The sequence below is a fragment of the Colletotrichum lupini genome, chromosome 8 (genome assembly GCF_023278565.1).
Source record: "Colletotrichum lupini chromosome 8, complete sequence".
Lineage (NCBI taxonomy): Eukaryota > Fungi > Ascomycota > Sordariomycetes > Glomerellales > Glomerellaceae > Colletotrichum > Colletotrichum lupini.
The window spans coordinates 2,876,497-2,890,745 of NC_064681.1; the positions used below are offsets into that span (position 1 = coordinate 2,876,497).

Genomic DNA, 14,249 nt, shown 5'->3' on the forward strand with positions numbered 1-14,249 from the left:
CCCGCGACTTGACGATACCACGAGCCCACTTTTGGCCGCATCGGCAGGATTCGCTGCGACCATCCATTGAAGTGCTAAGATTGACGCTGCTCCTCAGGAGCTCGGTAAGAATTGCGCAATGGCGGGCAACTTCCGGGCGGGATCCAGCTTGGACGAGGGCTCACGCATCGTCATTTATCAACTCGCTATCCGTCGTCGAGCGAGTATGTCTCGAACTATCTCAGTTCTCAATCGTTCTTATCTTAGAGGTCTCTGGTCGATTGCCCCAAAGACTCTGCGACGATGGCATCTGCTCTGAAAGAGTCGGTTCCAAGAGACAGGTGGTGGGAGTGGAGATGGTTCTCGCCAGATGACACGAAGGAGGAGAGGCGTCTCATCACGAAGATTGACCTTCTCTTGGTACCCTACTCGGTCCTCGGTACGATCTATCCTTCTCGCGTAGTCTCCCAGCTATCGGGCTAACATTCAGCTCGAAAGGCTATTGGGTCAAATATGTCGATCAATCCAATTTGAACAATGCCTACGTCGCCGGCATGAAGGAGGACCTCGGGTTTTACGGAAATGAGCTTGTTCAGTTACAAACGCTGTTCACTCTTGGATCGGTCTTGGGCCAGATCCCTTTCCTGTATGAATAATGATCTCCGAATCTGCTGTTGTGCACTAACAGAAAGCTAGATTCATCATGACCTATGTCCCAATCCAATATCTCATCCCAATTTGCGACGTCCTGTGGGGAGTTTTCACGCTTCTACAGTATCGCGTCCACTCTTACGCAGAACTGGCCGCTTACAGATTCATGGTCGGATGGTTCGAAGCCGCGTTCTTCCCAGCAATGCATTACGTATTCGGTACGCATTGAGGACTTGAACGATGATCGGACTTATCGCTGACTCTGAGAAAGGCTCATGGTATCGAGGCCACGAAATTGCTCGTCGCGGCGGTATCTTCTATACCGGTCTTGCTGCCGGCACATTGACAGCCGGTCTTATCCAGGCCGGCGCATCAAGCTCGCTTGAAGGAGTTCACGGTACGAAAAATCACCGCCAAAACTCACTCTCATGATCCCCTCAATCGCTAACGGGAGAAAAATACCACAGGCATGGAAGGCTGGCGATGGATGTACATCATCTGTGCGCTTATCACCATCCCCGTCGGTATTTTCGGCTTCTTCGTAATCCCCGGTACCATAGACCAGCCCAACAGGTGGTGCGTCAACGACAAGGAAATCGAGACCGCCCGCGAACGCCTCGAGAAACACGGCCACGTCTTGCACGGCAAGATGAAGTTTGGCCACATCAAGCGCACACTTCTCGGCTTCCGCTCCTGGCTCGTCATCACGACCGACGTCCTCTTCTGGAACGCGGGCATCCACAAAAACACGGGCTCCTACCTCCTCTGGATCAAAAGTCTTGGACGCTACAGCGCTGCCCGCATCAACGAGTTGGGCACGATCTCCCCCGCTCTGGGGATCGCCTACACGCTCATCGCTTGCTTCGCTTCGGATATGTTCCTTGGTCCGACCTGGTCGATCACGATATGCTCGGTCCTCAACGCCATCGGTCTCATCTTCCTAACGATATGGACTGTCCCCGAGGGTGGTCTCTGGTTCGGGTTCGCGACCATGTATTGGTCCAATGCTCTGTCTTCTGTGTTCCATGGATGGGTCAACAACCTGCTGCGAGACAGCCCCGAGGAACGGAGCTTCACTTTGGTTCTTATTAATTTGCTGTCGCAAAGCTCGACGGCATGGACGCCCTTGCTTACTTTCCCGACGGTCGAGTCACCAAGGTACAGGAAGGGCTTCTCGTTCTGCCTGGGATGCGCAGTCGCGTTGATTGTCTTCACCTGGATCATGCACTACTATCTGAAAAGGGACAAGAAGCACGACACTGGGTCCACAGATGAGGAGACGAGCACCCAGTCCGAAGTTGGTGTGGTGTCTTCAGTAGAATTGAAAGGTCAAAGCGACCTGGACGCTAGAGACGACGATCCGGCTGCTGTAAGGGTCAACAAGGAGACAGGCGATGACAAGATCACAGCAATTTGACAGTTCTCTCATCAAATTTGTCATATGGTATGCGAACTTGGCCATCAATGTTGGAGTTCTTTCGAAAGATGTATATACTGAAATGGAAGCTAAGCTATGTACAGTCGCGTCTTGGGCCTACTACATGTTACATGCCCCAGAGCGATAATGAATGAAAAAGAAACTTTGATCCTGCACCTTTTCTGTATCCTATCTCATCTCGACCTTAGATGACAGGAAAACAGCCAATCTCGATACCCATCCCATAAGCACTTAGTAAACAGGGACCTTGAAGGCAGGGAAAGTGTAAGTCCAGCTGTCAATCGACTTGGCGTCGTTGACGCAGTCAAAGTCGGAGCTGTTGCCGCGCCAGACGGGACGGGTAGGCCACTGGCAAAGCATCTGGGTCTCGCCGGCGTTGATGTTGGTGGACGAGGTGACGGTGGCGTTGAGGCGGCTGGGCTTGTTGCCGTTCTCGACCCAGTCGATCATGATGTTCATGTTGTTCTGGGGGTAAGGGCCGGGCTGGAGGCTGTTGGTGCCGCAGTGGCCGGCGCCGGGGACCAGGTAGAACTGGTACCAGTCCTCGAGGGACTTGATGGCCTCGTCATCCTTGGCGTCGGGGTACATGACGGAGCGGACGGACTGCCAGTAGTGGACGGAGGAGGCGGCGGGGATGCTGGAGTCGGACTCGCCGTGGTAGTGGAGGAGCTTGCCGCCCGAGGACTGGAAGGGGGTCAGGTCGGGGAGAGTGGTCTGGAGGCTGTCGAGGTAGCGGATCATGCCGGTGTTCATCCACTCGACGAGAGTGTCGTAGGTGATGTTGTTCATGTCGGAGAGGTTGTCGAGGTCGAGGAGCTGGACGAACTTGGTGACGTACTCGCCGCCGGTGGAGGGGATGCTAAGCTCCCATGCGTCGGTCTCGTTGTTGTAAACAGTAGCAGCGTCGCCGAGCTCGGAGCCAATTTGCCAAGAGAGGTAGGCGCGCTGACCCTGGGAGTTGAAGACACCATCGTAGATGGCCTGGGCGACGGCGACGGCCTGCTCGGTGACAGTACCGTTCTGCTCGGGCTGGTAGCTGGTGGTGCTGCCCTGGGCCTGTCTCTTGTTGAAGCCGAAGCCAAGCGAGCTGCTGGTCTTTGCGGCACAGTAGTAGGACTCGCCGATGGTGGACTTCAGGTCGAACTGGAGCTTGCAGAGGTCAGTGCGGGAGATGACACCGTCGACACGGCCGTCGAGGCCGTCGCAGGCGGCAATGGTGGAGTTGACAATCTTGGCCAGCTCGCAAGGGGGCGGGTAGTAGTCCTGGGTATGCTCAACGGCAGACGAGTAGACGTGGAGAACCTGCTGCTGGGCGAAGCGGAAGGCCGGGGCACCGGCGATGACACCGTCGTACTCCTCACCCCAGCGCTGGACCTGGCTCATACCCTCGCGGCCACCGTCGGAGCAGCCCTCGTAGTAGGTGTAGACCTTGTCGTCGGCGCCCATGCTGTAAAATCCCTTGGTGATGGCCTTGCCGACCTGGGTCATCTCGCCCAGGGCCTGGTACCCGAACATATGGGTAGCATCCCAGTTGATGGAGCCGTTTCCGTAGAGAACAACCTCATCGTAGCTGTTGTTGAAGGCGTCGTAGCCGGCATCGGTGGCACCTCCGGCTGCACCGTACGAGATACCGCCAGTGGAGTCGGAGGAGAGGGAGAAACCGCCACCGCCAGCAACGTAGAAGCGGTTCTTAAAGACGTCAGGGCTCGGGAAGGCGTACTTGAGGTTGACGGTGTCGCCCTTGCCAGTGTGGGTATAGGCCACGGTGACGTTGCAGTATGTGAGGGGGGTGCTGCTGCCGCCCATCATGCCGCCGCCGCTGGTGGCATTGTAGACCGGGCTGGCAGTGATGGAAGAGGGAACCAGATCGATGCCAAGAAGAGTTCCGTTGGAAGGCAGAGCGTTCTGCACGTTCTCGACAGTGCACACATCTGCCAGGGAGGATGTGCCGGCTCTGGCCGCCAAAGCGCGAAGAGCCGCCTTGGAGTATTTAGACATATTAGAAGGATGCGAAGTTCAGGTCGGTGTGGAGGAAAGACAAGTGAATGAAAGAGCGAAGAGAGAGCGAATGATGGTGGTGATGCCTTCTAAAACCATCAGCAACATCGTGCCCGGGCAGACATCTTTATAACAAGCTTGAAAACTTATCCCGATGCTGCGGTTCTCTAGTCCTCGGCGACGGCGTTGCCATAGTAGACGCGGTTCCACACGTGGTCCGTCTGTACGCCTCATAGCGCCGGGGCGCAGTGTACAGACGTGCGAGCCGTATTCTCGCATCGACCCCAGTTCGCCCGTGGAGACCTACTTCGACAGGTTCAGTTTACGTCAGTCATGGCTAGCGTGAATGGAAGAGATGATGGTAGGGCTGATGGTCCGGACGAAACCTTGTTCGGGTGGGGATCCAACTCCCGACGCTTGGAGGGTTGTTTTCTGGTTCGTCCAATGATCCTAGGTACCCTGACCACCGGTATGCCGCGTCACACTGGTCCTGGACAATCTTTGAATGCAGTGTAGTTTGATTTGTGACGCGTCTTTCTACAAGACGTGGGTGGAAACGTGTTGCGGCGTTGAGTCTAATCCGGATGCGGCTTGACGATTCACAAAAGACATTGAGCTCCCGGTTTGGCACCCGACTTCGACAACTTGTCAATCAGAACAGTGCCTCAGTACCACGCCATTTTCTCGTTGGAGTTCTCGTTTTCAGTATGGTTGTATCGAAATAGGGGAAGAATCCGACACCTTGAACTCTTTAGTGAAATTTATGGGCATTTCATCAGGGGTGCGCTAGGAGCAGTGCAAGACGCCCTCAGTGGCATGAGTGAACTCCAGGCTAAGATCCAGCACCGCCTGAACGTTTCTGGCCATGTCATCCCAGCAAAGAGCATAAACATGTCTATGAAGGTCCCACAGCTCTATGCCCCCTGAACAAAGTTGATAAAAAAAGATCTAAAGTCCGCCGGGGAAAAAGTGACCGCAAGCCACAACAGTAAACTTTTCTTCGGTACAACCCCACAGAGCTTCTGGGGTTTCTTGAAGAAGGGGGCTAGGCAAAACCCACGAATGCTAGTTAAAATCTGCTCAGTTTGTGCCAACACACAGCCAACTCCCATCACGGGACCGATTCGGCCAACGGATTGTGGGTAGTGATGATGAATTTGTCTCTCCATGAGTCCATTCACCGGCCGAGTGTAATTGCTTTCTCCAGCTTTCTTCAAATTCTAGCCGCTTCTTTCCTTTGGTGGCGGATGTTGCCGTGGGAGTAAAGAACGGGAGCACCGTTCTAGCGCTGTCTCTCGGAGGCCGTTGTGGGGGCGCCTCCGATCTACGGCCGGGATTTGGGCCGATGCTTCTAGTGGGGCTAGTCCGAGCTAGGCTCGGCCAATCACGAATTTCAGCGGACAAGCTTCTTTGCTTGATCTGGCTGAAAAAAACTAGCCGTCATTGACAGCCTACGAGACAGGCGAGAACTGCTCCAGTTCAAGGTATAGGGCAAGGGAGAATGTGAAAGGGGAGGCTACTAGCCTATGGGAAGGCAAGGCGGAGAGCAGCAGGTTGGCATGTGAGTTAGTTTACGCTTGACCTTTGCGCGGAATGTTTATCCTTTAATCTACCAGAATAAGTAGTCCACGACTAATCACTCTTGTTTCAGAGTCTTTACAGCCCACATCCCGATGCCATCACTTGATACTATCATTTGCCCCGAGGGGAAGGAAAATAACATGGCCGGAACAGAGAGGACTCAAGAAATTCCGGCATCTATCACATGATACAAATCCCGCCAAGAGTACAGCACGATTCAAATAGCACAAGGTCTCTAGAAATAGAAATATGTGACAAAAGCCGAGGAAAGTCTCCCAATTTGCCATTAAACGTCGCACCAGTCAAGGGGCACATGTCACCAACGCTAGCCGAGTCTCACGGGGCCTATCACAAAATTTTTTGACTGCAACAGATCAAGAACTTCAAGTTCTAAATACTGAGTTACTCATAAGATATCTCATAGAAACTGTCATCACATGAAGCTGTTTCCCGACAAACCCGCCATCGGGCAATGCGAACTAGCACAGTTTTCCATCAAAGCCATTCGCTCTCAACTCATCTAGTAGTTGTTGCCATCATAACCAGACTCGCCGGAACCGGGAATGTCGCGCGTGATTTCCGAGTAAGCAGTGACTACGTCTGAGTACACTGGAAGCTCGCCTGGTTTGTCGGACTTGAAAGTGACCTCGTTGGATACAACGCAGACAATAAGGCTCTTCGCCTTGTCAGGCGACTGCAACTCTCCAGTAGGAAGCGTGATCTTCCATCGAATGTTATCCTTGAGATATCCAACCACGTGCTCAGGTTTGAGACTGTCGAGTAGTCCAGCCATGTACCGCTCGACCAGAGCAATAGTTAGGGGAATTTGACCAGTAATTTCCTGGTTCTTCGATCGATCTTTCTTACATTTCGCACAAGGGCTTTCTTCATCCTGGCCGAATGTGGCGAACGATCCGACGTGGGCATGGTCTTTCATGTACAAGAGCGGAGGCGTACTCTCATAAGGTTCGCCGATGAACACGTTGACAATGTAGTTTCCGTGCAGCTCAGATTTCAGAGTCCTGATGTTGACAAGCCATTCGAGATACTTGTCTCCAACTGCCAGGCCGCGGATATCACGGCCTACCGGGAGCTCAGTGCCACGGCCAGCAGCCTTGAGATGTGCTCTCGCACGGTCCCGGAGAGCTTCCACAGCCTGAAGATCTGGTGGCTGAGTCGCCTGGCTTCGCAAGATGTTGGCAAAAGACGCTCGTTTCCAGTAAATGCGATCAACCTCGTTGAGAATGGCCTTCCTTGAGCCGAACGCGCTTTGGGTCTCTGGGTAAATGTAGCCAAAGCCTCTGGTGTCTTCCACTCCAGCGGATGTCCAGAAAGTTTGCTGACCATTTGCATCTACTGAACGTGTGAATGGAGTCAAAGGCGTTTCCACGTTGTCGTCCGACCCCTCCACCTGTTTAACGTATTCTCCAGGATTTCATACTTGCCAAATGGCGAAGAGTCGATCGATGTTGGTGTGGTGAAGCCAGAAGATGGGGTCAAAAGCAGAGAAGGCTACGCGACCCATGTATCCTCCTCCAATGTAGTTGTGGACGGCATTGTGAACATCTTCAAGACTACCCCAGCCGTCGAACGTGCCCTTGACAGGACCAAACTCGCCATTGTTTGATACAGCTGCAAAATCAGTATACGACTGAAGAAGAAATAGAACTCGCTCAGACACATTCATGCCCTTGACCCCAAAGTTCGGCTTGGTGAATATCTTGACGTCTTCAATATCGGGCTCTTCGTCGTCGGCTCTTTGACCGAAAGTTCGCGCGGTCTTCGCAGGTTTGTCGATCGAATCATTCTAGAGGTGTGAGCTTAGATCATATGGGGATATTCTTTTCGAATTCACCTTGATGATCCCAATAAAATTGGTATCCTTTGCCTTTGTCCGCTCTTTAGAATACTCCCCAAACTTATATGAACCGAGTGGGTTGATCTTCTCAGGAAGCCCGGATTGACTGGGGGGTCTCTTCACAGGATGCCTTGCCCTAGAGATAGCCTCATCTGGAAACAAGGGAAGCTCAGGCCGCGCCCAATCCCAGTACGGCATTCGAAAGGTTTTGGCGGCATCAATGTACTTCGTCACCCCGCCCTTCTCGAACTCCTTTGCAATATAGTTGACGTGCTTGTAGAGTTCGTTCTACGGCCATGGTCTTAGTTTTTTTTCTCATACATGAGCTGATGATACACTTGCCTCAAACAGAGCGAGGTAGGGGCGATGCCACGTGAGGAACAAGAGCGAAGTGTGCGTGCAGTATCCACCGTACTTGTTGAGATTGAGATTCTCATCGGCGGCGTAGTTCCACTTCTCGTTTGGCCACTTGTGTGACGGCATACCATGGATTCCTTTTATTATGAGCTTAGAGATCAGACTGGAAGCGGTCATACAAATAGATGAAGACCAACTTACCGGCGATTTGGAAGCATGACAGCGGCTGGTCCTCGGGAACCGCCTGGAATCGCTCCAGTCCAAGAAGATACAGATTCCATTGATCCGGGTTCTCCTTAATCATGTCACGCAATTCGAGTCGGAGGGGCCGTTCCTCTTGAGATCGTCAGCATCTTAGATCGCAAAGTTTGGGTTAGAGGAAGCCGCACTGCCTTCGAAGCCATCTTGGATGCCTTTGATAATGACAGGGCCTTTGGTTCCGTCGGAAGACATGTTTGAGAATGGAGCAGATGCTTCAATAACGTAGGTAGATGAGATGAGTCTTTGTATGAAGGTTCAGGGGACAAGATGATCGTGATGGTCCGAAGAGGATGCTCGGAAGGACTATGAGAAGCGGACTCAGCCAGCTTTTTATGTCGAATCTCTAATACCTCCGACTCCATGGTTCCTTCCCAAGTGGCAAGCGCAAGTACTCTCGTGAAGTACGGCGGCATAAGTGGGATGCCGTTGGTGTTCAGCATTCAGCACGCCTCAGCCGTTTCTGTCTCACATTCGACATCTCGGGTAGGCCCGTCGCGTGCATGATCAGCCTCCAGCCAGCCACATTACTCCAGCTCTGACTCTCAATCACATATCGATCTCAACATTCACATGTGTGAGAAAGAATCGGCATGCCCAGACTGAGCGGTGTGTTCAAGATGCATCATCTGCATTTGAGGGTTCAGCCAGCTGGAAGAAAAGAGGGAGATAACTCCGGAGAAGACGAGGGCTTGTTGATGCTCTCTGATAACTGCTTCATCTTTTGATCAGTCTTCACAATGGACTTGAAATGACCTTTTAGATTGGCTGACCAGAACATTACTTTGGTTCTCCCAGGAGGAACTGTCCGATGGTCTCGAAATTCGTGAGAGAAGCGCCAATAGAATCATGAGCATCCCTTGCGACCCACGACTGAGACGAATGATCACCGAGGTCTCCTATTCTCATCAATCATGGCAACTTACGGTGAAAACTACAGCTCTAAGCTAATTGTTTGGTCTCAGCCTCAGTTCACATCACACATGAAACCGTGAGACATATTGACGTCCCCGTGAGGCTGCGAGGCGCGGCATACCTATGCCAAGCAGCTTTGCATACTTTGACTACCTCATAGTCTTGGTCTAGAAACTGAAGGAGTTCATGAGTGCGGCTGCACGTCTCTTACGATATGTGAGATTGACAGTCAGCTTTCATGAGTCTCACCGTGTCCCCTCACATACAAATTTTGCTATACATCCAATCTCGCTTCCAAGCGGTGAACACCACCGTACCTGCAATGCAAGTCACTCCTTGGGATTCCACATGCAGTTCTCTACCTGAGAATGAGTCTGACTCTCAGTGGTCAGCCTTGATCGGCTCTGCAAGCCTTCGGACGTAGCTACCTGCTTAGACAGCTGAGGTAGCAGATGGGACTATCACAAAATTACATGACGACACAAGCGGGACCTGTTTGGCTTTGAGTGGCGAGTTATCTACCAGTCACGTATGCCTTCTGCTACGACATACCTCATGCCGAGCCATCGCGGTGAGAGGAAAGTTGTACACGGAGATCGCCGTCGCGTATGTAACTCTCATCACATTCAGGAGCAAAGGTTCATGTACGTAACAGTCACCAGAGAATAGAAATCTAAGGGGAGCGAAAATGAGTGTCATGAAAAGAAGAAACAACATCCATCTCAGGCCGACTTCGCCCTCGAGACATCATTTCCATCATTTTTTTTGGTTCGTGCTAATTCTCATCTATCTACACATGACTCTTTCAATCTTTCCGTCCGCATCTCTTCATGCTCATGCCGCTTACGACATATCCTGCATCAACATCCCCCGCCATTGCTTCATGTTTCCTAATCCCCGAACATTGGGATCCAACACGTACACGACATTCCACCTGGCGATTCATTACAGCAAAAAGCATTTTCTCAGCCCTCATCTCATTTCGTCTCGTTAGGACGCAAAAAACGCAAAAACCCATGTGATATCTCTGAAGAACAAAAAACAATTAATGAATCCCCAAACTTACCTCCTTGCAACTTTTTTCGCAATAGGAGATGAGGGAGAATCCAAGCAAAACGTCGACCAATAAAACGCCTCAAAAAAAGCTGCAAGTCAACTCGTGACAGTCGTCAAGGAATAGCAGAAGGAAGGCCATCGCTGTGTCTATGAAGCAAAAGCAAGAGTGCAAGAAGCAAGCGCCGACAATCGGCACCGATGGTGGTTGAGTGAGGATCAACGCTTGAACACACTGCTGAGCTTGCTTCCGCCGACGCTGCTTCCAACACTACTCGACACGCTGCTCATCTTCTCGCTGACCTTTTCGCCGAATCCGCCCATCCACTTGGGCACCTTGAGACTCATGCGCACCTGGCCGTCGACAATCATGCTGATGACGTTGAGAACAGCAAACGTGGTAGAGCCGATGGCGCGGAAGAGAGCCAGAAGCGCCACGGACCAGAGAATGAAGGCAAGATAGTAGTTTTCACCAATGCCGCGTTCGCTATACGCCTCAGACACGGCCATGGCGAGAATGGCGTTGCAGATAAGCCACAAGAGCACCATGTAGGTACGTACGCTCTTATAGTAGTCTTCCTGCAGCTGCGCCTCGGAGATGGGCGAAGGGGGAACCTCGACGCGATCACGGAGGTTGCGAAGCGCCTCGTCGTAGCCAGAGTCGATATCAAGCTGCTCAGATGGCATTTCAAGCTCGACACTGTTGCCCTTTCCGATAGCGCCACCCAGATCAGTCTTCATAATGTTGTCTCCCTTGGTACCCCAGGTAACGTCGTGCGTGTTGCAGAAGGCGTATACTTGCAGAGTGCAGATGTACGCAGGCAGAAGCATGAAGTACTGAGCCGCACTAGTGAACAAGTGCCAGGGATCCAGGTATAAGAAGGACATGACGAAGTACAAGCCGATAGTGGAGAGAATCGAGACAATGAAGTTGGTGAAGACGTTTTCGCCCATGTGAATCTCGGGGTTGTCTTTCTCCTTCAGCTGGCGGATGACAATGTAGAAGGTCGCGAACGTCGTGTAGATCATGATGATACAATACACGACGATACTGAAGAGGTACAGTTTCTTTGCTCCCTGCGGCCGATTACCTAGCGATAGGATGAATTGCGCGCAGATGAGCAAGACACAAGTGTATCGTAGGACCGTGAAGATGTATTGACCAATGTTGTGACCGAAGGGATCTACCAGGGGATCGCCTAGACCGCCTGCGACGAAGTAGAAGGTCAGGTAGAAGTTTGCCAGGGAAAAGTAGGTAAAGATAAGCTGCAGGAACTGGTAGATGAATTCGATGTGAAGGAGGATCTTGCGAGTGATTGTGTGGTCGGTGTACCAAATCTGCTTGAAGTGAACGAGCGAGTACACGGCAGCGAAGAAGGCACCGTTCAGCCAACGACGTCTCTGCGAGATGAGCTCTGGAACAGTATCTATGGGATTTGTTAGTAATTACCTTATAGACTTTGGTGGGAATAGATCTCTTACCTGGCACATCGGTTTCACCGTGGCATCCCTTCACATACTTCAAGACCCAACTCTCGCCGCGCTTGGCGACAAGCTCCCAGCAGAGGATACGATCCTCGGCGAGGTACATGTTTGCCGTGAACACGTCTGCATGCTGACCGTGCAGTGTCTCTCCCTTGAAGTACTGACTGAGAGGACCATGGCCCGTCTCGTCGTTCTGCAGAGCGTGGTATCGGTAGGCACTGAGCGCACCGGGCAAGACGGTAATGTACCCGAAGATGGATTCAAGAGGCTTGTCAAGAATGTTGGACATCTTGTACTCAAAGTTCTGAGAGGCGACAAGGGGGTTCAGGAGGTTCACTCCAAACTTGCCCTTCATAGCCTTGATCTCTCCGCAAGCACCGGCAACGTTGGAGTCGTTGTCAAAAGCCTTCCAGAGGTGGTACAGAGATGTACCGCCAGGTCTGGTACCAACATCGAGCAAGATGCACACATTGGGGTTGAGGGCCTTGCCAAAAGCGTTGAAGAACCAACGGTGTGAGTTGAGCTTCCTTTGATTCTTCTCCTTCAGACAGAAGATCAGCTGGCAGGGCACGATACCCTTTTCGGCACCTTTGAACTTGAGATCGGAATCGAGCGAGACTTGTGTAGTGTACTCGTAGACGTGGGCCTGCACTGCCTTCTGGTTGACGTAGTTCTTGGCGATGCCGTGCTGGTAGACACCCATTGCCGCCAACGCGTCGAGCGTGCGAGGATGAATCTTTTCTCTGCCGTCGGACACGATGCAGACGACAATCTTTTGCCAACCATTATCACCCCATGTGCGCGATTTTGAACGAGCGCAGAAGTGGGAGATGTTCTTCATGACGGCGTACATGGTTCTCGTGAAGCCAAACTCGTCCTCGTTGTACATGGTGACACAGATGAACAATTCCGTTTCGCGAGCAGTTTTGCCAATTGACTGGCGAAGCTTGTATCCGCGTTCGACAAAATCATCTGGGTCGCAGGTGACGGCTGTATATCTCATGTGGGTGAACTCGACCTCATCGCGGCGAGGCAAGAAACTGTAAAGAATCGTAGGAATTTTGCACTCCAAGACCAGCTCTCCGTTGATAAGCTGGACCTCCTTTCTCGACATCTGCGGTGCGCGAACACCTCGGCGCTCTTGCATTCCATCCGGAGCAGGGCCGTAATGCTCTACCTTCTCATTGATGTCGGTCTCTGCATCTTCCTCGCTCAGCGTAACCTGGTCGTGGGACATGTACGATTCTCTCATCGGCTGGCTCTCACTGATGTCGGTCTCGGGTCCGAATACGTCGTCGTTATCGTGAAGAGGGATCGAAACGGTGGCGTCGTCAGCAAAGGCAGCAGAGTTGCGGTTCGCACCAGTGGAGAACAACGGCGCAGGCGGAAGCGGGCGTCGGGGGCTACCGCCGTATCTGGAAGATGGAGTTCCCGGTCTGGGGCTGCCATTGAGGTCTGATGGCTCGTAAATGCCCGAGGCAGGTGGCCTTGTGAAGTCTGATGAGAGGCGCGAAGGGCTGTATGTCCTCGTTGGTGAATGACGTCCTGACTGGTACTCGTACGGGTAGTCGTCTTGATACTCCTGCTCGTAGGTGCGCTCGTACTCGCGGGCGTAGTCGCGGCCTTGGAAGGGAACGTAGGTCGAGTCGGGCGGTGGCATGCTCGGGGGGTCTCGAATGGACGCGGAGCGGTCGGACAAGATGGACGACGCATAAGATCGTCTGCTGGATCGGGGCCTGTTGTTCTCGTCATGTGAGTTTGTGCTTGTGGTATTGGTAGAATCATCTGACAACGGAGGAACGGAACAACTGGAGGACTGGTGCAGTTGAGTCTTCCGCAGCGAAGGACCCTCGGGTATAGTGGGGAGACTGTCCCGAAGTTGCGACTCTCTGATGGAGTTGGGCCTGGTCCTCTTCTGCAACTTTACAGTAGAAGACCGCACCGGTATTCGAGAGGTGCGCTGAGCGTCTGCAAAGTCGACAACGCCCACGCCACTTAAGCGCGGTGTGTAGACGGGTGCTGGGGACAAGGGTGAAGTTGGATTTCCTTCCTCCTGCTGCCTCAATGCGTCGAGGTGGTCCGGCGTAGAGATCACCGGGTCTGCAGCGTCCGACTTCTTCCTGCGCAGCGATAGAGGGCGTGGGAAGAGGCTGGGCGACGACTCGGGTGTCTTGTGAACCTGCCGAAGGCGAGGAATAGAAGATGCGGAAACAGGAGTAGTAGCAGAAGTGGAAGAAGCATGACGAAATTGTCGCGATGCGCCCTTGGCGCCGCTGACTGGTGTGGAAGTCGATGTCGACTGTTGGGGCGCGGTGGGTGTTACGTACGGTGCTCTGTCCATGATGGGCTCCTCAACTGAAGTCAGTAATCGAATGGCGGCGGGATTGTTGGAGCGTCCCGTGGGAGTGTCGTCGTCGCGGTCGTCGTAGGGTGGGAGGCTGTAGTCGGGCGGTCGCGAGGGGGTATTTGGGTCCATGATGAGATGTTGTTTGCGCCGCCGGTTACCGGGACGAAACGGTTAGAGGAATGCTGTACTGGATTGTTGTTCGAGGGCCGGGTCTCGTAAGGGTGTTCTTTGTTTGCAACGGGCCGGCGCCACGATGGGATTGTGTGGGCGAGGGATCGACGTAGCTCAGGTCGGCCTCGTGGCGTCAATTCGGGTCCTAGTGAGTGTGT

At 52.8% G+C, this 14,249-nt stretch overlaps 4 protein-coding genes across 4 annotated transcripts; 1 reads left to right on the forward strand and 3 right to left on the reverse strand.

Moving 5' to 3' along the window:
• Positions 1–282: 282 nt before the first annotated feature.
• On the forward strand, positions 283–2,047 carry CLUP02_15357 (major facilitator superfamily transporter; the record flags this gene model as incomplete). The annotated part of the gene is made up of 5 exons (XM_049294281.1): positions 283–418; positions 478–625; positions 676–848; positions 917–1,027; positions 1,098–2,047. The coding sequence occupies 5 exons, from the start codon at positions 283–285 to the stop codon at positions 2,045–2,047; spliced, it is 1,518 nt and encodes a 505-aa protein (XP_049151427.1).
• Positions 2,048–2,299: 252 nt separating this feature from the next.
• On the reverse strand, positions 2,300–4,066 carry CLUP02_15358 (tannase; the record flags this gene model as incomplete). The annotated part of the gene is made up of 1 exon (XM_049294282.1): positions 2,300–4,066. One exon carries the CDS (start codon positions 4,064–4,066, stop codon positions 2,300–2,302), a length of 1,767 nt encoding a protein of 588 aa, XP_049151428.1.
• Positions 4,067–6,167: 2,101 nt separating this feature from the next.
• On the reverse strand, positions 6,168–8,563 carry CLUP02_15359 (uncharacterized protein; the record flags this gene model as incomplete). Its single annotated transcript, XM_049294283.1, has 7 exons — positions 6,168–7,058; positions 7,089–7,454; positions 7,503–7,793; positions 7,827–7,999; positions 8,064–8,198; positions 8,252–8,364; positions 8,442–8,563. The coding sequence occupies 7 exons, from the start codon at positions 8,561–8,563 to the stop codon at positions 6,168–6,170; spliced, it is 2,091 nt and encodes a 696-aa protein (XP_049151429.1).
• Positions 8,564–10,307: 1,744 nt separating this feature from the next.
• On the reverse strand, positions 10,308–14,049 carry CLUP02_15360 (chitin synthase; the record flags this gene model as incomplete). Its single annotated transcript, XM_049294284.1, has 2 exons — positions 10,308–11,515; positions 11,571–14,049. 2 exons carry the CDS (start codon positions 14,047–14,049, stop codon positions 10,308–10,310), a joined length of 3,687 nt encoding a protein of 1,228 aa, XP_049151430.1.
• Between the last annotated feature and the right edge of the window lie 200 nt (positions 14,050–14,249).